The 23,375-nt window shown below is 39.9% G+C and overlaps 1 protein-coding gene across 17 annotated transcripts in view; it reads left to right on the top strand.

The window, feature by feature from the left end:
* GANC (glucosidase alpha, neutral C) overlaps positions 1 to 23,375 on the top strand; it is a 70,836-nt gene that overhangs the window by 32,418 nt on the left and 15,043 nt on the right. For 11 of the 17 annotated variants that reach the window (XM_034661098.1, XM_019801914.2, XM_034661096.1 and 8 more), the window contains 10 exons: positions 362 to 542; positions 759 to 912; positions 7,124 to 7,359; positions 10,339 to 10,465; positions 11,308 to 11,387; positions 13,661 to 13,804; positions 15,092 to 15,188; positions 19,495 to 19,596; positions 21,250 to 21,493; positions 22,955 to 23,019. In XM_034661098.1, coding sequence (XP_034516989.1) covers positions 362 to 542; positions 759 to 912; positions 7,124 to 7,359; positions 10,339 to 10,465; positions 11,308 to 11,387; positions 13,661 to 13,804; positions 15,092 to 15,188; positions 19,495 to 19,596; positions 21,250 to 21,493; positions 22,955 to 23,019 — 1,430 coding nt within the window. Of the gene's footprint in view, positions 1 to 361; positions 543 to 758; positions 913 to 7,123; positions 7,360 to 10,338; positions 10,466 to 11,307; positions 11,388 to 13,660; positions 13,805 to 15,091; positions 15,189 to 19,494; positions 19,597 to 21,249; positions 21,494 to 22,954; positions 23,020 to 23,375 lie in introns of those variants that run through there. The other 6 variants (XR_004625702.1, XR_004625701.1, XR_002143144.2 and 3 more) reach the window with 5 other exon arrangements.

Genomic DNA, 23,375 nt, shown 5'->3' with positions numbered 1-23,375 from the left:
TAAGACACTATCTGTCATTTTGTTTTAGCAGCAGAGAATTACTCACAAAATTTGCCAATTATATCTACTGTGTACTTGCTGTTGTGGAGAATTCACAGGAAACAGTCCTCACCTCACAAGAGATACTCAGAAAAGATATCTAAGATATGAAACCATGCATGCCAGTTGTCACAGGAGGGGATGCCAAAGGAATCAAAGGAGGAGAATTGTATTAACCCTGGTTGGGTTAGGGAAGTGGTAAGAGTTGAGCCATGAAAGATGGATAGAACTCAAGTGTTTGCAAGGAAGAATGGAGCTATACTATTCGTTAATATTATATCTGTGATTGTAACTGATGATGGGCCATCTTTGTGTGTTTCAGTGATGGTGATGCTTACCGTCTTTATAACTTGGATGTATATGGATATAAAATACATGACAAAATGGGCATTTATGGTTCAGTGCCTTATCTCCTGGCCCACAAACCAGGCAGGACTCTAGGCATTTTTTGGCTCAATGCCTCCGAAACACTAGTGGAGATCAATACAGAGCCTGCAGTAAAGGTGAGCTTATGGATTGTGGCTGCATGTCTAACATAAGAAACAAAACCAGTATAGTCATAATCCTGGGCTTTGTAGTGACAGTTCTCTGCCACCAAAGTCTTTGCAGTATAATCAATGAAAGTTAATAATATGTACCTGTTACTTACATATGGATGATACTTACATATTGTAGGTTAGAGGGAAATTTTTCAGAACTTCATTCCATTCTTTTTCTAGTACACACTGACCCAGATGGGCCCTGCTGCAGCTAAACAAAAGGTCAGATGTCGAACTGATGTGCACTGGATGTCAGAGAGTGGAATCATTGATGTTTTTCTGCTGACAGGACCTACGCCTTCTGATGTCTTCGGGCAGTACTCATACCTTACAGGTACTTGCAAGTGGAGGTGCCAGTCTCTTGTTCCATTATATTTCCTCTATTGTGTGTATCATCACTGTAAGTTAATATTTGTTGCACACCATGTAGAATTTATCCACAATTTACCTAACCTTTTCAAGAAGCAAGCACTTCTCCTCCCACCTTCATCCCATTCAGCTTGGTAAAATGTTGTACTGGGGCTATAACTCTCCACTCTCTAATCCCTAATATTCTCCATCTGCTTCCCTTGGAGCCTTTAAGCCCTGGGCCTTCTCTGCCTTTATCTCAGATAATCAGTGTCCCAACCTGAACTTTTCTGTGTTCTCTTCTCTATTAAAATATACCACTGGCTTTAGCACTAAAGCATTTTATCTTTAAAAGATGTAAAAGATCATCTCTGTTGATGCAGAAAAAGCATTTGACAAAATCCAACACTATTTCATGATAAAAACTCTTAGAAGGCTAGGAATAGAAGGAAGCTTCCTCAATATGATAAAAGGTGTTTATGAAAAATCCACAGCTCACACCCTATTGAGGGGTGAAAAACTGCAAGCTTTCCCCTAAGATCAGAAACAAGACAAGGAGGCTCTCCACTTTCACCACTCCTATTGAACACTGTACTGGAAGTTCCAGTCAGAGAAGTTAGGCAAGAAAAAGAAATAAAAGGCATGCAAATGGAAAAGGAAGAAGTAAAATTATCTATTCACAGATGATGTGATCCAACATTTTAGAAACTCCCAAAGAATCCACAAAAATCTACCAGAGCTGATAAAGAAATTCACCAAAGTTGCAGGGTATATAATCAACATATAAAATCAGTTGTGTTTCTGTGTATCAGCAATGAACAATCTAAAAAGAAATTGAGAAAATAATTCCATTTACAATAACATCCAAAAGAATAAACTACCTGGAAATAAATTTAACCAAGGAGGTGAAAGACTTACACACTAAAAACTATAAAACATTCCTAAAGAAATTAAAGAAGTCCTAAATAAATGGAAAGACATCCCATGTTCATGGATTAGAAGTCTTAATATTGTCAAGATGACAGTATACCAAAAGCAATCTACAGATTCATTGCAATCCCTACCAAAATTCCAGAAGTCATTTTTTGAAGAAGTGGGAGAGCTGATCTTCAAATTCATGTGGAATTGCAAGGGGCCCTGAATAGCCAAACGATCCTGGGGGAAAAAGCTGGAAGACTCATACTTCCTAATTTCAGAACTTACTATAAAGTAATCCAAACAGTGTGGTGCTGGCATAAGGATAGACATGTAAACCAATGGAATAGAATTGAGTCCAAAAATAAACCTATACATCCCTGGCCAACTGATTCAACAAAGTTTCAAGACCACTTAATGGGGAAAGAATAGTCTCTTAAACACATGGTACTGGGACAACTGGATAGCCACCAGAGCAAAAAGTGAAGTTGGAACCCTACCTAACACCATATATGAAAAACTCAAAATTAATCAGCAACATAAATATAAGAGCTAAAGCCATAAAACTCTTAGAAGAAAACAGGGGTAAATCATCATGACCTTGGATTTGGCAACAGATACTTAGAATAGACACTCAAACAGAAAGCAAAAATAGATTAAGTTCAGCTTCATTTAAATTAAAAGCTTTTGTGGGGCGCCTGGGTGGCACGGCGGTTAAGCGTCTGCCTTCGGCTCAGGGCGTGATCCCGGCGTTATGGGATCAAGCCCCACATCAGGCTCTTCCGCTATGAGCCTGCTTCTTCCTCTCTCACTCCCCCTGCTTGTGTTCCCTCTCTCGCTGGCTGTCTCTATCTCTGTCGAATAAATAAAATCTTACCAAAAAAAATTAAAAGCTTTTGTGCAACAAAGAATATTATCAAGAAAGTGAAAAGGCTAAGTGAAATAAGTCAAGCAGAGAGAGACAATTATATGATTTCTCTCATCTATGGAACATAAGAACTAGGAAGATCGGTAGGGGAAGAAAGGGATAAAGAAAGGGGGGGTAATCAGAAGGGGGAATGAAGCCTGAGAGACTATGGACTCTGGGAAACAAACTGAGGGCTCCAGAGGGGAGGAGGGTGGGGGAATGGGATAGACTGGTGATGGGTAGTAAGGAGGGCACGTATTGCATGGTGCACTGGGTGTTATACGCAACTAATGAATCATCAAACTTTGCATCAGAAACCAGGGATGTACTGTATGGTGACTAACATAATAAAAAAAACATTAAAAAAAAAAGAAAGTGAAAAGGCAATAAACAGAATGGGAGAAAATATTTGCAAATCATACATTAGATGAGGATCTAGTATCCAGAATATGTAAAGAACCCATACAACTCTACAACAAAAAGATAATTCTAAAATGGGCAAAGACTTGAATAGACAATTCTTGAAAGATGTACAGATGGATTAATAAGCACATGAAAAGTTGTTCAACATCAATAGTCGTTAGGAAAATGAAAATCAAAACCACATGAAATATCCATTAGGATGGCTACGTTTTTTAAAAATAGAAAATAATAAGGGATGTGGAGAAATTGGAACCTCACACATTGCTGGTGGGAACATAAGGTAGTTAAGCTGCTCTGGAAACAGTTTGGCATTTCGTCAAAAAGCTAAACGTAGGATTTTATGCGTCAGCTTGCCTGGGTCGTGGTATCCGGATACCTGGTTAAATACTAGTCTAGATGTCACTGTGAAGTTATTTTTTAAGATGACATTATACTGTCAATACTATTAGTTAACAGCAATAGACTTTGAGTAAAACAGATTACGCTCCATAGTGTGGGTGGGTTTCATCCAATCAGTTGAAGACCTTAAGAGAAAAGGAGTGAGGTTCTCTGAAGAGAAAGGAATCAGTCTCCAGACTATCTTCGTACTCAAGCTGCACCTTCCCTGGGTCTTTGGTCTGCCAGGCTGCCCTGTGGGATTGAGTTGCCAGCCCCAACAATCTCATGAACCAGTTCTTAAAACCCGTCATTCTCTCTGTATATGTATAAATATACACATACAAACACACATCCTATTAGTTCTGTTCCTTTGCAGAACCCTAATACACCCAGCAATTCCACTAAAATTGGTTGCTTGGAGACTTGGATGCCAATGATCGTTGCATCTCTATTCACAGTAGCCAAAAGATGGAAATAAGCCAATTACCCATCAAAGATGAGTGGATCAACAAAATGTGTTAAATATATAAAATGGAATATTATTCAGTTATAACAAGAGATGACATTCAGATACAGGCTGCAACATGAATGAACCTTAAAAGCATCGTGCAAAATGAAATAAGCCAGACACAAAAGGACAAACACTGTATCATTCCACTTACATGAAGTACCTACAATAGGCAAATTCATAAGAGACGAAAAGCTGTTACCAGAAGCTGGAGGGTGAGATGGGCAATGGAAAGTTATGGCTTAATGGTTACAGTTTCTGTCTGGGGTAATATTAAAGTTTTGGAAATAGCTAGTGCTAATGCTTATACTACATTGTGAATGTAATTAATGCCACTGAATTTTACACTTTAAAATGGTTAAAATGGCAAATTTTATTATATATTTTTGCCACAATTTTTTAAAAATGGTAATGCCATATATCCCCCAAAATTGAATTGTATGCTTTAAGTGGGTGAATTGTGTGATATATGAGTTACACCTCAATAAAGCTGTTACAAATGAAAGTAATGCAGTATCACTTCTGCTCCATTCTGTTAAAAGTCTCTGGGTCCAGCCCATGTTCAGGGGGAAGAGGAATTTGATTCCAGCTTTGATAGGAGAAACAACAACTTATGGACATGGGAAGACATTCATATAGGAAAAAGTACTGTAAAGGCCCACCTACAGGCCCTTTCAGCATTGTTATTATGGAGAAAAAGCCTGGTTTCTAGGAAAAAGCTTCAAAACCAGTGGATCTGCGACCATGTCCAAGGAAGACCAAGTTTTAAGCTTATAGATTATCTGTTGATTCCTGATGAGGATTTTACTCAGTCATATCCCTCCTTATTCTCTCCTGATATCATTATATCATTTTTGCTTAAATCAATATTTAGTGTTTATACTTTTCAAATGCTCAAGAGTGTCAGATATTTTATTCATTCCATTTTTCTCCCCGGAGACTTCTCTCCCAGATTTCTCTGTCCTGCCCCCATTGGGGTTGTTTCTCTCCAGGCTCCCTGCACAGCTGTCATGCTAGGACTTTTGTTGGCTGTTGTCGGTGTTAGAGCCCTCCTTTTTTGGTTCCATGTTTTTCTTTTTCATGGTTATTGTTTTTGTTTTTTGTTTGTAGCATCTTCTGGTAGTTTCCTAAGAAAGTATGCATTAGAGGTACACTTTTTACATCATTGAACGTACAAAAACATTTCTTTTTCTTTTTTTTCTTTTTTTTTTTTTTAAAGATTTTATTTATTTATTTGACAGAGATAGAGACAGCCAGCGAGAGAGGGAACACAAGCAGGGCGAGTGGGAGAGGAAGAAGCAGGCTCATAGCGGAGGAGCCTGATGCGGGGCTCGATCCCATAACGCTGGGATCACGCCCTGAGCCGAAGGCAGACGCTTAATCGCTGTGCCACCCAGGTGCCCCAAAACATTTCTTTTTCTACCTTCACCCTTGATTGATCATTTGGCTAGCTAGATTGAAAATTATTTCTCTCAGAATTCAAAGGCATTTCTCTATTACCTTCCATCTTCTTGCTCCAAAATCACTCTGAATTCTGTTTCTTTGTATATGATCTGTCTTTTCTCCCTGAAATATGTTCTGAAGTTTCTAATATTCTGAAATTCTGAAATTTGACAATAAAATGCCTTGATACGATCTTTTTAAATAATTGTGTTAGATATAAGATGTGGACTCTTTCAACATTAAGAAATATGTCCTCCAGTTTTGGAAAACAATCTTTGATTATTCCTTTGATAATTTCTTCCCTTCCCTTTTCTCTTTCTACTGTCCACATTTTACAATCTCCCTTCTCTTTTTTTCTGAGCAATTTTCTCAATTTTATCTTCCAGACCTTCCATTTGTGCTATATTTCTGATTTTTTCATACTCTCATCCTCTGATTGTTCCTTGTTCCCAATATCTTATACTACTCTTATTTCATGGGTGCAGTATCTTTTTTCATCTCCCTGAAGATACTAATGATGTTTTGATGTTTACTTTGTTGCCTTGTATTGTCCCTGTTTTCTCAGAGACCCTTTTATTGTATTTCTATATTTCTAGTTTTTGAGGCTTTGAATAAGGTTCTGCTTAGGAGCACTTTAGTATTGGGGATGGAAAGTAGGTGGGGGGAGTCTCCCATCTGCTAGTGTTCTGGGAGCAGCGGTGAGCTCTTATCATCCATATCCCCCTCGCAAGCACTCTGGTGAGAGCTTCGTTCGGTTTGCTCAATGGTAACCACCTCTCGCCTGCCTGACACCTTCCAAAATTTTGTTGAAATTACTCCTCTCTCATTCTTTTTGTTCTTGTCGCTTTATTCTTTTTTTCTTTCCTTTACTCTGATTTTATTGGGAATTTAGAAGGGGAAGGAGATAAATGGAAGTAGTTGACCAGAAGTCCTCCATGTTCAGTAAATGTTTTGATAATAATTTCTTCAGTTTTTCCTGCTGTTAGCCTCCTTCCCTTTAAATCAGTCTCAACACTGCTCCCTCACTAATTTTTCTAAAACATAGGTCTGCTAAGGTTACATCTTGCCAAACTTTTGATGACTTCCCATAAGAGAAGATTTAGAATTCCTAGCCTGAACTACAGGGCTCTTACAAACTGACCCTCCCCAGTTTCATCTTCTACTGGTCTCTCTCACAGTGTAACCATCCTCAAAGCTTATCATATACTTCTCTGCCTCTGTGTCTTTTCTATTCCCTGTGCCTAAGTGTTCTATCCATTCTCTCTAGTAGATTCCTCCTATTTGTTCTTCAAGATCGAAACCAAGTGTTACTACCTCTGTGAAGCCTTTCAAGACTCCACACTTTACTGCAGGCAGAAACTTATCAACCCCTCTGTATTCCCATAACACTAAGCTGCTACCTTTAACGGAGCAGTTATACCTCAGAGCGGAGCAGTTAATTCACATGCCTGCCTCATCAGCCAAACTGTCACTTTCTTGAGGGTAAGGACTATGTTTTCTTCTCCTTGATATGCTAGGTACCAAGCTCAGTGCTGAGACTCTGTAGACATTCAGGAAATGTTTATCAAATGTGTAATTGTCACTGTGGTGGTAGCCGGCTCAGTTGTCATCTTCCCCTTTCAGGCACCCAAGCCATGCCCCCGCTCTTCTCCTTGGGGTACCATCAGTGCCGCTGGAACTATGAGGATGAGCAGGACGTAAAAGCAGTGGATGCAGGATTTGATGAACATGACATTCCTTATGATGTCATGTGGCTGGACATAGAGCACACCGAGGGCAAAAGGTACTTCACTTGGGACAAGAAAAGATTCCCAAACCCCAGAAGGATGCAAGAGCTGCTTAGAAGCAAAAACCGTAAGGTAAAATAAGCCGACACTTCGAAACCTTTGCATTACAAAGTACTTGTTTCATCTTTATTTTTTTTTTTTTAATTTTATTTTATTATATTGTGTTAATCACCATACAGTACATCCCCAGATTCCGATGCAAAGTTTGATGCTTCATTAGTTGCGTATAACACCCAGTGCACCATGCAATACGTGCCCTCCCTACTACCTAGCCTGGTGACGGGTAGTAGGGAGGGCACTTGTTTCATCTTTAAAACTTGCCTTGGCACAATAGTGGAGGAGAGCCATCTGATAAAAAATGGCCGTGAAAATAGTACCTTCAAATATGATTGTAACTGTGATAACAGGAAAGCAGTGGTGGAAAGATGGCCCCACCATCCATCCCTGCCTTAGCAGGATCACGGGGCCTAGCATTCAGTCCCGTTTGTTGTGGCCACCCTGTAGGGATATGATGGATACCCCAAAAGCAAACTGTGGTTCTGGTGTCAACATCAGTCTCAAGATTGAGGACATCACATTGACACCACAGGGTCTGTAAAGGTTAATTAGTCACATTCTAGGGGGCATTCTAGGGGAAGCAGGGCTGGCTCTCAGGCTGGTCTGAAGATGTCCTGTGAGATCTGGGAATGGAGACAGCTCAGCTTTTATGGTGGTGAGAGGGCTGGACTGGGGTGAGGATTCTTGCGCATGCTTGGGGCTTGTGTGGTTTGAACTTCCCACTGGCACCCAAGGCAGAAGCATTAGGGCTTTCTTTGTCAGATGTGGGCAGAAGGGGAAGGAGGGATGGAAGGGCTTGTAAGCGCTTCACAGTCAATCAAAAGCTTGAAAGGGCTTGAAAGCTCTTAACAGTCAATCAAAAATGGAGTCAGATTCTTCACTTCCCATTCTCGTAATTTCCCAATTAATAAATAGCATTTGGCAAGTACTTAGTATGGGCCAGAGAGTTTGATAGAACACATTATCCTATCCAGTCATCATAAAATTAAAAGGTAGATCTTGTTAGCCCATTTTTCAGATGAAGAAACTGAGGCTAAGAATAGTTTTGTGTTTTGCACAAAGCCATATAGGCATATAATAAATAAGTAGTATCAAGAATCTGAACTCTGATCTGCCTGACTCCAGAACCCACATTCTTATAAGCAACTATTTATTAAAGCCATCAAAATGTCCAAAATGCTGTGCTAAAGATGAAGGGAATGCAAAGATGAGCTCCTTGGGGTCTTACAGTGAGTGGGGGAAAGGCAGGTATACAACAACCACAATATCAGGTAATAATATAACAGCCAAATAAAGGTCAGGGTCAGGAATGGACTAAGAGAAAGAAGATTGCATCCAGCTGGACTCATGCTGGGCTTTCTGCATTTTAGATGAGCCCTGAAGGATGAGTCTCTAACTAGCTGAGAAGTGGGGAGGGGGAGGAGACAGTGCAGCCAGAAGCTGAAGCACCCAGTGGTGTTTGGAAAACAGCACACAGGTTGGTTTGGCAAGAAAACAAGGCATGTGCAAGGTTTGAGTAGTGGGGAATCTGACCTTATTGTAGGCTGCTTTGTATACATTTGGAGACATTAGAAGTTTTTGAATAAGGGGTTAATATGCAGAATATATGAAGAATACTTACAACTCAACGACCAAAAACCCAATTAAAAATTGGAAAAAGGACTTGATAGATATTTCTTCAAAGAAGATATACAAATAGTCAACAAGCACATGAAAAGATGCTCAACATCACTAATCTTTAGGGGAATGCAAATCAAAACCACAGTGAGATATCATTTTGTACCGTTAGGATGGCTACTATGAAAAACCAGAAAATAGAAAGTGAGGAGATAGAGAAATTGGAACACTAACCATGGGAATGTAAAATGGTGTAGCCACTACAGAAAACAGTATGGCAGTTCCTTAAAAAATTAAAAATAAAATTATCATATGATCCAGGAATCCCACTTATGGGAATAGACTCCAAGAAACTGAAAGCAGGTACTTGAGCAGGTATGCTCGCGCAGATAAGCCCAGGTCATATCCGCACTATTCACAATAACTAAAAGGTGGAAGCAATCCAAGTGTCCATCAGCAGACGATTGGATAAACAAAATGTGGTACATACAAATATACAATGGAGTATTATTCAGCCTTTAAAAGGAAGGAAATTCTGATACATGGTACGACATAGTTGAACCTTGAGGACATTATGCTAAGTAAAATAAGGGAGTCACAAAAAGACGAATACTGTATGATTTCACTAATCTGTAATACCTAGAGTAGTCAAAATCATAGAGACAGAAAGAACAGTGGTGGTTGCCCAGGACTGGGCAGAGGAGGGAATGAAGAGTTGTTTTTAATGAGTATAGAGTTTTAGTTATACAAGGTGGAAGGACTTCTGGACATTGTACAACACTGTGAATGTACTTAACACTGCTGAACTGTATACTTAAAATTGGTTTAGACAGTAAATTTTATGCTATGTATATTTTACCACAATGAAAAATTTTTCAAAGTTTTTGAACAATGGAGAATTAAACTTTAGTATGGAGAACAAATTTGAATAGGCTTGAGGAAGGATGGTGAGAAGGTTGTTCTAGCCAAATAAAGGGTTTCGAGGCCCTAGACTAGGAAGTGCTGGCATAAGGAAGGTGGAGAGATTGTTTTGCCTTGCTTCCATGCTTGCTCTTGTCAGGGTGAGCCTGTAGATGTCTAGGAGCCTGGATGACTTAACCCTTCGTGTAGAGCACCTCAGACAGAAGCTTAACAGCTGCTGTTTTGAGAACGTGTGTTGGTTGGGCAGCAATAATTGTAAAGGAGTACTGGCCTGGTTTTGATACCATTTCAGTTTCCATAAGCATGAACAGGGATAGGGTTTTACTGATGTCTTAAATATGTCTTTCCTAGTAGTTCTGAGTAAAATTTGAACCCCCAAACTATGATAAAAGCATAAAAACAAACATATAACTCCTATGAAACTGATGAGCTCTTCAAACCTCTATGTCCGGACAGCTTGTGGTCATCAGTGACCCCCACATCAAGATTGATCCTGACTATTCAGTGTACGTTAAGGCCAAAGAACAGGGATTCTTTGTGAGGAATCATGAAGGAGGAGACTTTGAAGGGGTATGCTGGCCTGGTAAGATAGCACTTTATACACTTTTTAATTCTACTTGTTTAGTCCCAGTTAATGAAGTTTGCATGGCCATCACCCTCATTTCTTATAGATGTCCCATGCTAGAGTGTAAGCACTTTTAAGAAAGAGAGGGTATTACCTTCTTCTGTATCTTCCATAACATCTGGCACAGTGTGCTCTGTATACATTTATCAGTCAATGAATGAGTAAAAAATAAGCAAGCACTGTATCTCTCTAAGCAAATAAAAATCAAAAGCCAAGGAATAAGAAAAGGAGAGGAGAAAAAGAAAGAAAAAGCGTTCCCACAGTCTCTCCCTGTTTTGACTTCCCAGACTTTCATGAATGACCTCGGCTGCCTCCAGCAACTCTGGATTCTTCATTTCAGAAATTATTAGTTCAAAGCCTTGGTAGAAACCAGAGGACCCAGGGGAATCCCCACTCTATCATAGGCTGGCACTCGATCACAAATCCATGTGCTGCAGAGACACTCCAGGCATTCCTTTTCCCCTTATACTACTCATGAACACTTCTCTGTTCTCTTTAAGGACAGAAGGGTCACTCCAGGATATTTGCCACACTTACTTGGGCTATCTCGGGCTGTCAGTGAGGGACGGGCTCCATCTGCATGCTTGTTCGTGGGCCTTCCCCTGGGCCTCTCGGGTTGGAAGGTCTAGTGATTATCACTGGAGTCCAACGTTGCCTCCCTTAGCTCCTTGCCAGGCCATGCCTCCGCATCAGCTGTCTTACATGTGAGGTGCCCTGTGGTCAGCCAGCTTTCACACCTTTACCGCACATCCTACTGCGAGCACCACTGTTTCTCACAGTCTATTCTTCTGCCCCTACAGGTCTCTCCTCTTACCTGGATTTCACCAATCCCAAGGTCAGAGAGTGGTATTCAGGGCTTTTCACGTTCTCTGCTTATCAGGTTTGTTTTTATTCTTTTGCTCTTTCCTAGTTACTCAGAAGGATGAAAGAAGGAAAAACATGATTGAATAGAACTACTCTGCTTCATTGAGTAGCCCTTGATAAATAATACTTGGATGGAAACGCAAGGATGGCAACCACATTACAGACTTTAATGGTGCCAGGAGAGGTGCCACATATATTACCAAATGCACAAAAGCTGTGATTTCTACCTCCATTAAAATAGACTCTGTGACGTATCAAAGTACTTAATGAGATTTGTACTTTCAAATTACTACATGAACTTTACATAAAATAATATTCTATAGCTTATTTAAAGATGATGATAGTGATATATATATATGAGAATATCTTGCAAAATATACCGTGACATTAAAAGTAAGGTGTAGGGGGCGCCTGGGTGGCTCAGTCAGTTAATCGTCTGCCTTCGGCTAGGGTCCTAATCTCAGAGTCCTGGGATCGAGCCCCACATCAGGCTTCATGCTCGCTGGAGAGCCTGCTTCTCCCTCTCCCTCCTCCTCTGCCCTTCCACCTGCTTGTGCACTCTCTCTCTCAAATAAAAAAATAAAATCTTTAAAAAAAATAAAAGGGGTAATAAAACTTGAAATTAAAAAAAAAGTAAGGTGAATCATAAATCAATTCTTAAAATATTATGAGACCCCAGAGAGAACCAGAGAGGCCACTTGTAGAGAACTGTTTTCAACCAATTATGAAGATGGTAGTGATGCCTCGTATAAATTGAGTTATTTGCTGTGTGCCAAGCACTGTGCTAAGCAGTTATGTGCATGTTATCATTTCATCTTCACAAGAACCTCTGGAGTGGGAGCTATAATTAATTCTAATCGATGAGGAGTTTCCTTATGGACAAGTTTAAAACCCTTCTCAGTTCACCCATGTTATTAAATGGTGGACCTAAGATTTAAACTCAGTCTGTCTCTCACTAAACTCTAGCTTCTGAGCCTCATGTATTAGGACACAGAAAACAACTAGAGCAGGGGTAAATAACACTCGGGTGAAATCTTGCCTGTTCATTCATTTCCCTACTGTCTATGGATCCTTTAACACTCTATCAGAGTTGAGTTATTGAAAAAAAGTCCTTATGGTCGGCAGAGTTGAAAATATTATCTGGCCCTTTCCAGAAAAAGTTTGCCAACCCCTGCCTTAAAGAGGGCTACAGAAAGACAGTCAAGGTAGTTAAATATTTGGAAACCAGATAGCCTTGTTCATTAATGTATACATGTTCAGAAATAGTTGAAGGTAAAGTGCAAAAGAATACACGTAAGTCTCCCCTAGGCATTTGAACGATCGGTGTGTGGGTGAAGCAGCAGATGTATTCTGTGGCATCCCAGGAGGCAAGCCAGGCCCACTGAGAGGATGTTACAAGAGGCAGGACTTTTAGAAAGTAATGGAATGAGCTTCCTGAGGGACTTCCTGTCATTGTAGCTACTGAGTCAAATGCTGAGAGACCGGGGATTCTATAAAAGGGGTTTCAGCACCATGTTAACTAGATGACTCAGCAGCCCCTTCCCACTCTAAACTGAACAATTCTGTATAGAACACAAACTCTAGACCATGGCAACAAACAGGTATATTGGCTGTCAGGTCTTTCAAAGTAGGGAGACCTGGGTGGCTCAGTCGGTTAAGCATCTGCCTTCGGCTCAGGTCATGGTATCAGAGTCCTGGGATTGAGTCCTGCATCGGGCTCCTTGCTCAGAGGGAAGCCTGCTTCTCCCTCTGCCTGCTGCTCCCCCTGCTTGTTCTTGTTCTCCCTCTCTCTCTAACAAATAAAAATTTTTAATAAAAAAGTCTTTCAAAGTATTAGAGGGAAGGCAGAATCTTATCATGGAAAGCTTTAACTGCCTTCAGTTAAGAGTTGCAGCAGATGATGGATGTTATAGACTCTGTGAACATTCACCACCTTTCCTGTATGGGGCTTCTCCAGAGTAGGTCTTGGAGTGGACTTGATGGGCAGTGAGTATTTCACAGACAGTACCACACAGCATTCTTTCGTTCATCGACAAATACTTATCAGGGACCTTCTGTGGTTCAGCCACTGTTCTAGGTGTTTGGAATTTATCAGTGAACAAAATGGACAAAATTCCCTGCCCTGTCTGTGGACCTTTTATTATAGCACTGGAACAGAAGGCAGAGCATAGATAATAAACATAGTAGTAATAAATTAAATGGAGTATGAAAGAGGAATACAGTGGCTATCATATCAACACCATCACTATAGGAGTATTATCATGACCAAAGAAGAAATTTACTTCCTAGGGATCTACTGACATCCTCTACATATGGAACGACATGAATGAGCCCTCCGTCTTTAGAGGGCCAGAGCTAACCATGCAGAAGAATGCCATTCATCATGGCAATTGGGAGCACAGGGAACTTCACAACATCTATGGTTTCTATCAGGTAAGACATCCATAAAGGAGCCGCTTGGACCCATGTGCCCTGCCTTTTGGGTTGAAAGTCATTTGTAATAGCCATACTATATTCATTTCTCTTTGTGTGACCTTTCTGACGATTGCAATGGATCTTATCAGGTTGTAGCCAATATAGGACTTATTATTTCTTTCTTTGCACCTTTTCTTTCTCTAATGAACTTGATGAATTACAGATATTATGAGATTAATGGGACCATAGAAACATCTTCCTTGACAGGCGTCATTAATAAATGGCATCAGATACCTCAAAACTTTTTTTGAAGTAGGCAATACATAAACAAAGGCAGTTAAAACAAATGTTTTGAAATTTCACAAATCGGGGGGTCTGGGTGGCTCAGTCAATTAAGTGTCTGCCTTTGGTTCAGGTCATGATCCCAGGTCATGATCCCATGATTAAGCCCTATGTCAGGCGCCCTGCTCCGCAGGAAGTGTGCTGCTCTCTTTCCCTCTGCCCCCCCCCCCCGCCTCGTGTGCAAGCTCTAATAAATAAAATCTTTAAAAAATATGAAATTTCACAAATGTCTAAATACAGCAAGTCTTATATTCATACCAGGGGAATAAGACTTAGAACATAGAGGATTTCAGTAAGTTTTTAAATATAGAAAGCCTTCATTAACTACTTAGCCTTCTCATTAGAAGGTGGTATAGAATTGTCTTCCATTTGCCAATCACATCCAAAACATTTATCAGTCATTTGCCCTAATTGATATCTATCGTTCTTTGTTATTTTCATCCCGTAACTCTGTTCCTGTGGCCCTCCCACCAACTGGTATATTTTCCAGTGGGAGTTACTGGCTACATATAGCACAGTTCAGATAGTATGTGTTTACTTCTTTAAAAGCCTCTTGCTATAACTGCAAACCACTTTAGAGAATTTTCTTAGGTAGGCCAGGGCCAGTCACTTAACCTCTCTGAATCTCAGTTTCTTTCATCACTGAAAGCAGTCAATCTCAGAGGTTGGTCTATAGATTTTTAAGAGAAAACCTTATAAAATACCTAGCAATAGTAAGCATTGAATATGCTAGCTTATTTATTATTTTCATTTCTCTTTTAATCAAAGAAAATTTTCCACTCTTAGTAGGGGAATTTAGAGTATGTTCCTTACATCATGAAAATTATTTGGTGGATTTATTTTCATATTTTCCATTTTATATTCCCACCTCCTATTTACTTTTTGCATGTCCAGTAGCTTATTAGGGATATCTGCACAATGCCCTAATCATCCCTTCGAAATTTTTCTCCTTTGCCTTTGTAGCAAATGGCTACTGCAGAAGGACTGATACAACGATCTAAGGGGAAGGAGAGACCCTTTGTTCTTACACGTTCTTTCTTTGCTGGATCACAGAAGTATGGTAAGGAATGGCTCATATGATCAGACTTAAGAACATAAGTTAGCAAGCTTTTTCTTCTACCATTTATGGTATGCATTGCTACTGTGTTGATGCCTTCCTTTTCAGTGGTGATTGGGCAGGCCCTCGATTGTAGCAAGTGATGTGCCCTGAAGTATGCCTTATGTCCTGTGAGACATAGTACATCAATTTTAATAAAGTTCAGTTACTTGTTTCCCATTGAAGAAATGGCCACTTAGTTGCTGGGAGAATGACTTCACAGTATCTCGGTTTGCTGGGATGGTCATCCCTGATTCTGTCTGTTTGATTTATCTAAGCCAGGGAAAATATACTTCTTAGATATTCCTTCAGCCACCTGTTTCACTCAGCAATATGGCTTAAAATAGACCTGGCTGTTGCTTGTTGTCAGGGTCACCTGTGACTGGATTCAGTTTACACTAATGCAGATCTAATTCAACTCAACCACCTTCCAGCAGAAAGGCTATTTTAAGTCCCCTGGCCTTGCGTAAATAACTGGGAGCTTAGGTCCTAGTTTGAAGAATCCAGTCTTTACTGTATCATAGACCTTATTAGGTGTCTTCCTCCAGCTGTGAAAACCAGCCCCTGTGGCACTCTGGAAGAGGCCAAAGTATTGTTATCTCAGGCAGAGATTCATGTGCAGAGATGCTCACCACAGCATTAGTTCTTGAAACAAAAAGAAATCCAAATAAAGGAATATTTATAAAAATATGACATATCCATATGACTATTACAAGACTGTTTAAAATAGTAGACTTAATTGCATGAGCAAATGTTTGTGACCTCATGATAAATGGGGAAAAAAAGCAGAATGCTTAAATGTTTTTGTAGTATATTATCATGATTTTGTTTTTAAAAATATAGATAGCAATCTAAATCAGTAAGTTTAGTTACCTTGGTGATTATGAGTGATTTTTAAATTTTCGTTTTTTTTTTTTTAAAGATTTTATTTATTTATTTGACAGAGAGAGACAGCCAGCGAGAGAGGGAACACAAGCAGGGGGAGTGGGAGAGGAAGAAGCAGGCTCCCAGCGGAGCAGGGAGCCCGATGTGGGGCTCGATCCCAGCACCCTGGGATCAGGCCCTGAGCCAAAGGCAGACGCTTAACGACTGAGCCACCCAGGCACCCCTTCTTCTTTTTACCTATGTCTATTTTCCATATTCTCTACAAGTATCATTTTTAACACTAAAAAAAGTCAAGTGTTTTTATTTTTTTATTTTTTTTTAAAGATTTTATTTATTTATTCGACAGAGATAGAGACAGCCAGCGAGAGAGGGAACACAAGCAGGGGGAGTGGGAGAGGAAGAAGCAGGCTCATAGTGGAGGAGCCTGATGTGGGGCTCGATCCCATAACGCTGGGATCACGCTCTGAGCCGAAGGCAGACGCTTAACCGCTGTGCCACCCAGGCGCCCCAAAAGTCAAGTGTTTTTAATGAAAACACTTTTAAGTAGCAGTTAAAAAAGATGATAAAAGATGTGCATACTAAGTAATCTCTGATCCCTTAAATATCGGCCTACTGCTTAGCCTTCAGTGCTCTGTGTGAAACTATCAGCCTTCCCCAAAGCGTAGCAAGTGACCCAGTGCAGAGAACACTACTGTGTCAAGTCTTATGCTTAGACCGATAGCCAGAGCACGCTTCTGATTCAACCATCATGTGAGACATGAAAAGATCTGCATGCTTTTACGTGAACTTTCTTTCTTGATGAGAATGCCGCCATGTCGATTTCAAAACCATTTTATCTCATTTGAAGTCAAGGCAAAATTAATAGAGTACCTTTAAAAAAAACAACATAAAACAGTCGCTTGTAAAGATTTTTCTTTGCTGGCCATACAACAGCCAAAAATTTCTATGTAAGATTTAAACAAAAATAGCTATTTTGGTATAAGATAGACAAAAATGCTCCAGGACTAATCTAGATTTAGTAAAATATGATTTTTTTATTTTGTGGATCTCTTCAGTGGTATATAACCTATCTTCACAAGTTCTTATCCACTACACGGTGATGAAGAGCAGTGGCTTTAGAGTGAGACAGCCGGAGCTCACCTCTACTACATGGTAGCTGTGTTACTCGGAGTATATTATAATAACCACTGTTTGCCATATTTCTGTCATCTGTAAAATGAAGTTAAATAGTGTTTACCTTCTAGGGTTGTGATGCTTAAGTGCTTTTACTACAAGCAAAGTAGAATCACCTGGCTCAGTAAGGGCTTGATAAATGTTAACTATTGTTCTTGCTACTATTATTCTGTCTCCTTTATGTACTGTACCACTCCTCTTAAGTTATAGAGGGTTTTTTTCTTTTTTGAGAGGGGTGGAGGAGTAGGCATATAAATCAGCGGAACAGAACTAGGATCCAGAAAGAGTCCAACACGCATATGATCAATTAATTAGGAACAGAGTTGCCAAGGCAATTCAGTGGAGAAAGGAGTTTTTCAATAAATGGTGTCAGAACACTGAGTATGGAGTGGGGGGAGAGAGGAGGAAAGAACCTCGACCCTTACCTCTCACATAAAAAGTAATTCAAAATGGAATATAGACCTAAACTATAAAAGCTAAAACAAAAAACTTCTGAATGGAAACATAAAAAAAAAATCTTTGTGTCTTTGAGATAGACAAGAGTTCTTGGATAGAACACAAAAATCATGAACCATAAAAGGAAAAAAAGTGCTGACTTGGCCTTCATCAAAATTAAAAACCTCTACCCTTTCAAAGATATTAAGAAAATCAAAGTCAAGCCACAGATTGAGAGAAAATATATGCAGTATACATACGTATCTGTCAAAGGACTTGTATCCAAAATATATAAAGAACTTTTACAGTTAAGTAATAAAGACCTCTACTTTTAAAAATAAGCAAAAGATTTGAATAGGGGCGCCTGGGTGGCACAGCGGTTAAGCATCTGCCTTCGGCTCAGGGCGTGATCCCAGCGTTACGGGATCGAGCCCCCATCAGGCTCCTCCGCTATGAGCCTGCTTCTTCCTCTCCCACTCCCCCTGCTTGTGTTCCCTCTCTCACTGGCTCTCTCTATCTCTGTCGAATAAATAAATAAAATCTTTAAAAAAAAAAAAAAGATTTGAATAGACACTTTACAAAAGAAGACATATGAATGATCAATAAATACATGAAATGGTGCTCAACATAATTAGTGTGTAGAAATACAAATTAAAACCACGGAGAGACACTACGACACATCCGTTACAGTAGCTAGAATTGAAAAGCCTGAGACCACCAAGTGTTGCCAAGAATGTAGAGACTGAAATTGTCATGTACTGATACTGGAAGAGTAATACAGCCACTGTGCTAAACAGTTTGGAGTTTTTTCTTTTTTTTTAAGATTGTATTCATTTGAGAGAGAGAGTGCGCACACAAGTTGGGTGGTGGTGGGGGGGATGGGGTGTGGCAGAGAGAGAGAGAATCTTAAGCAGACCCCACACTGAGCTCGGAGCCTGATGCGGGGCTTGATCTCATGCCCCTGAGATCACCATCTGAGCTGAAACCAAGTCAGTTGCTTAACCGGCTGTGCCACTCAGGTGCCCCCAGTTTTGAGTTTTTTAAAGTGTTCAGCATACACTGAACACAGACCCAGCAATTCCACCACCAGGTAGTTACCCAAGAGAAATGAAAAACATTTGTCATGCAAAGATTTGTGCACAAATGTTTGTAGCAGCTTCCTTCATAATAGCCAAAACTTGGAAAGAATTCGGATATCCCTCCATAGGTGAGTAAACAACTTGTGACAGATCCATACTACGGAATACTATTCATCAGATAAAAAGGAATAAACTACAATATTATGCTGTGTGAAAAAAAAATCAAGAACACAAAATAGTATGTATTATGTTACCTAATTTATATGAAATTCTAGAAAAGACTTCAAGAAATCAAGATCAACAGTTGGGTAAAACAGTGTCACCATTGCTTGTGGTGACACAGGTTTTAAAACTCAAACTCTTCACTTAAAATAAGTACATTTATTATATGCAAATTATATTTCAGTAAAGTTGATTTTTTTAATGTTTCTCCTAAAATCAGGCTTGAGTTATACTTCAAAAATAAATGCCATTTCAGAATATTTTCACAAAAGGTTTTGTGGATTTTAAGAATTTTTCACATTAGAAGATTAATGTATTTTTATTGTAGAAACGAGAATTTGTATATTTTAAGGTCAGAAAGAATTGCTTTCTTTTATATTAAGTTGTCTATTTCAAATAAAGAATCTATGAAATTCAGTGCTTGGGCTGATTTGTGATCTTTCTTTTTTTAAATACCTTGTTACCGGTGATCCAAGGTGCTGTGTGGACCGGGGACAACACAGCAGAATGGAGCTACCTGAAAATTTCCATCCCTATGTTACTCACCCTCAGCATTACTGGGATCTCTTTTTGTGGAGGTAAGATGATATCTGCAGGCGTGAAGTAAGAGAAAATAAAAAGCGAGGGTGTTTTTCCATCAAGCCTGGTCATAAATGCCTTCTCATTAGTGGTTTCAGGCAGGGATAACTGTGGGAACAAGAAAATGAGAAAAGTGAAAGGATGCTTCCAAGCAGTTTATGTCTTGTCTGCAATGAGGACATGAAATAAAGTCATCAGAGAGCCTGAGTGCTTCTTTCCCTCTTTCTGATTCCTCCTTAGATGCTCTTGAGAACTGAGTTTCTCTTCCTGAAACGTACCTTTTCTTCTTCAAAGTGAGAAAAATGGGGAATACAAAGATTTTAGCAAATCAGAAATCAGCCTTACAGAAATGCTTTTTACTCAGCAGGTTTAGAATTCTGTGACATATTTTAACTTAAAAAAAAAAAGGATATGCTGTTGGGAAAGATAAATTTAGTTAACATATGATTCCTTGATGAGCTGCCTTCCCTAAATCCTAGTAATTCTCTGCAGTTGAGACATCTCAGTATGGAGGGTGCTTCGCACGACTAGCTCCAGCTGTTCCTTGTTTTCTGTAGGAATAGAAGTTGATAGATGTGTTCCTTATGGCGTTGGTCCACATGCAAGGAATATGTATCCTGCTTAAGGACTAAGCATGAAATTACACCTAAACCTCTAATTCTAATTGCTTTTCTTTAGCTTTACAATTTTTATCTTGCTTTAGCTGCTGCTTTCTTTATTTGACAGAGAGAGAGAGCGCACACGAGAGAAGGAACACAAGCAGGGGGAGTGGGAGAGGGAGAAGGAGTCTTCCCGCTGATCAGGGAGCGTGATGCACGGCTTGATGTGGGGCTTGATCCCAGGACCCTGGCATCATGACCTGAGCCACCCAGGCGCCCCAAAACTTTGATTTCTAAAAGAAGTCAAGGGGCACCTGCGTAGCTCAGACTATTAGGTAGTTAAGCATCAGCCTTTGGCTCGGGTCATGATCCCCAGGTGCTGGAATCAAGCCCCACTTCGAGCTTGGGGCATCTGCTTCTCCCTCTCCCTCTGCCTGCCGCTCCCCCTGCTTATGCTTGCTTTCTTTCTGTCAAATAAAATCTGAAAAAGAAGGAAGGAAGGAAGGGAGGAAGGAAGGAAGAAAGAAAGAGAGGAGAGAGAAAGAAAGAAAAAAGAAATCAATTGCCAACCCCCCACCATACCACTAAACACAGACTGACTGAATCAGGTCAACATTTTGCAATTTCTGGACTTGGGAACATACCGAAATGTTGATCTCATAGTTAAACCTCTAGCCTTTTTTTTTTTTTTAAGACTGTATTTATTTGAGAGAGAGATGTGGGGCTCCATTGACGGCTCCATGCCGGGCTCAATCCTAGGACCCTCGGATCGTGACCTGAGCCAAAGACAAACGTTTAACCAACTGAGCCACCCAGGCGCCCCAAAACTTTGGACCTTTTGATAAGAGAGAATTCAAAGAGAATATTGTCAGATCCCCAAACAGGCTGAGTTTTTAAATATGTGCTCCCTAATTTCAGGCCACAGTGTTGTCCTGGCATTTTGAGTGCACGCACAACACATTGGTCCTGTTAGTCTTCAAGCCGTTATCTTACCTGTGTGCAACATTTGCTAGAAGCCTGGTTGCCTCACTTGGCCTCTCTTTGTCTCATCAGCGGACGTAGGCGGCTTCATTGGGAATCCAGAGGCGGAGCTGCTAGTGCGGTGGTACCAGGCTGGAGCCTACCAGCCCTTCTTCCGTGGCCACGCTACCATGAACACCAAGCGGCGGGAACCCTGGCTCTTTGGGGAGGAAAACACGCAGCTCATCCGGGAAGCCATCCGGCAGCGCTACGCCCTCCTGCCCTACTGGTATTCTCTCTTCTACCGCGCACACGTGGCTGCCCAACCCGTCATGAGGTAAACAGGCTTCACGGGTTGCGGGCCCCAGCATCCAATCACACCAGAAAACCCCCTGGCCATTGGGGAATGGAGTCATTACAGTGATTTCAAGGGAAAAGCTATGTGTTTAATCAAGTGTCCTTCAGATAACAGAGCACCACCTGTGAGCAGGGTCAAGGAGTTGAAGTCACAGAAAAACCGGATCCCCTGCTACTTTGTGATTCAAGTATTAATATTTGATAGGAGACAGATTTTTCAAAGAAAAAGGAAGTGACTGTAACTGAATTCGCTGTTTAATCCACAAGCATCCTCTCATGAAGAACAATTTATTCCTCCAGTCTTAGGCTCTATCTTACCCTTAGGGCTAAACCATTCTAAGTTTGAGGTGAACATTTTTCCCAGTGTTTAAATTATATTCTGATTCTATTTTGGAGGCAGGATGTGAAAAACCAACTTTCTAGGTTAGAGAATGTCATAGAGACACACATAATACACCAAGGCTTCCAGATCAGCTGTTGTTAAACCTGGCTCAGATTAGAATCACCTGGGGAGCTTTTTTAATGATTTTTTATTATATTATGTTAGCTACCATACAGTACATCCACCTGGGGAGCTTTTTAAAACTACAGATTCTAAAGCCACACCTCCAGACCTACTAGGAATCTCCTTGGGTAGATCTCAGGGTCTAGATTTGCTAGAAGTTTCTCTGGTGATTCTGGACATCAACCAGATTGAGACTACTGCTTTGTTACTATTCAGTAGGAAAGGGATATATTATTACAAAGGCTGGTGAAGAAACTAAAAATAAGTTTCTCTTACTAAAAAATACCCTTTACTCATGAGGGTGAAAAAAATATTAGAACCATTAAGTTGATATCCAGATGCACAGATATTGAAGATTTTATTATCTTTATAAGCCCAAATGCCTCCCAGTTAGTTGTGTAAAACAATAATAATAAAAAAACAAAAACCACACGACAGTTTCTCAACCCTCCAAAAATGCTGCCTGCTTGAAAACAAGTAAAACCAATTCTTTTCATTTAAATAGATAAGGATTAAGGATGCATGAAAGGCAGTGACAGCATGAAAACATGGCACAGATTTTATATCGTTATAAAATATGGCTTTACAAACATTTAATTTGTTCCATGCTGAATGTGGTATCATCTGGACTTGTACAGAGCTCTGATTCTGCCTTTAGAGTAGTATTTAGTACTCAACAATCAGAAGGAAAAATTGTAGGTACCAGAATTCTCAATCTTTCATTGGAACATTTCAGCAAGTAGATAGCTCTTTCACATTAGGAAAATATATAGTAATCCTAGCAATTACTCCTAAAATCTTAAATCATGAAAAGAGTCTTGGCTCTTTGGCTTTTCCAATTTCCGTTGAGTAGTTATAGAACTGAAAACATAAGTGATTTAATAGTACTAAAACATCTAATGATATTGAAATAAGAATTTTTTTTTCTTTCCCCAGACCTCTGTGGATAGAGTTCCCAGAGGAATTAGACACTTTTGGTGTGGAAGATGAATACATGCTGGGTAAGCATTTCTTGATTAATTTTTGTTATGATAAATACTGTAATTATGTTTTTGTTATATTTCCTAGTGTAAGAGCACTAAAAAAGGTAAATCCCTAATCTCAAGAAAACCAAAAAATAAAAGTAAAAGAAATTCTGTCATTAAGATTTTTAGCATTTTAGTGGAATGATAGCTCTCTTCTGTGGTCATGTAGCACTTCTTATATTGTTAACTTCATATAAACCCATTCTGTTTGTGGATGCAATTTGAGATTCTTGTTCTGGGTTCACTCCTGAGCCTTATGATACCCCTGTAGGGAATGGAAGTAGAAAACAGTAGACCAGATGGTTACAGTAAAGATTGAGAGCTTACTTCAT

The sequence above is a fragment of the Ailuropoda melanoleuca genome, chromosome 5, assembly GCF_002007445.2.
Source record: "Ailuropoda melanoleuca isolate Jingjing chromosome 5, ASM200744v2, whole genome shotgun sequence".
Taxonomy (NCBI): domain Eukaryota; kingdom Metazoa; phylum Chordata; class Mammalia; order Carnivora; family Ursidae; genus Ailuropoda; species Ailuropoda melanoleuca.
Note: the sequence above shows the minus strand (reverse complement) of the source record. Positions and strands in the feature narration are given on the sequence as shown.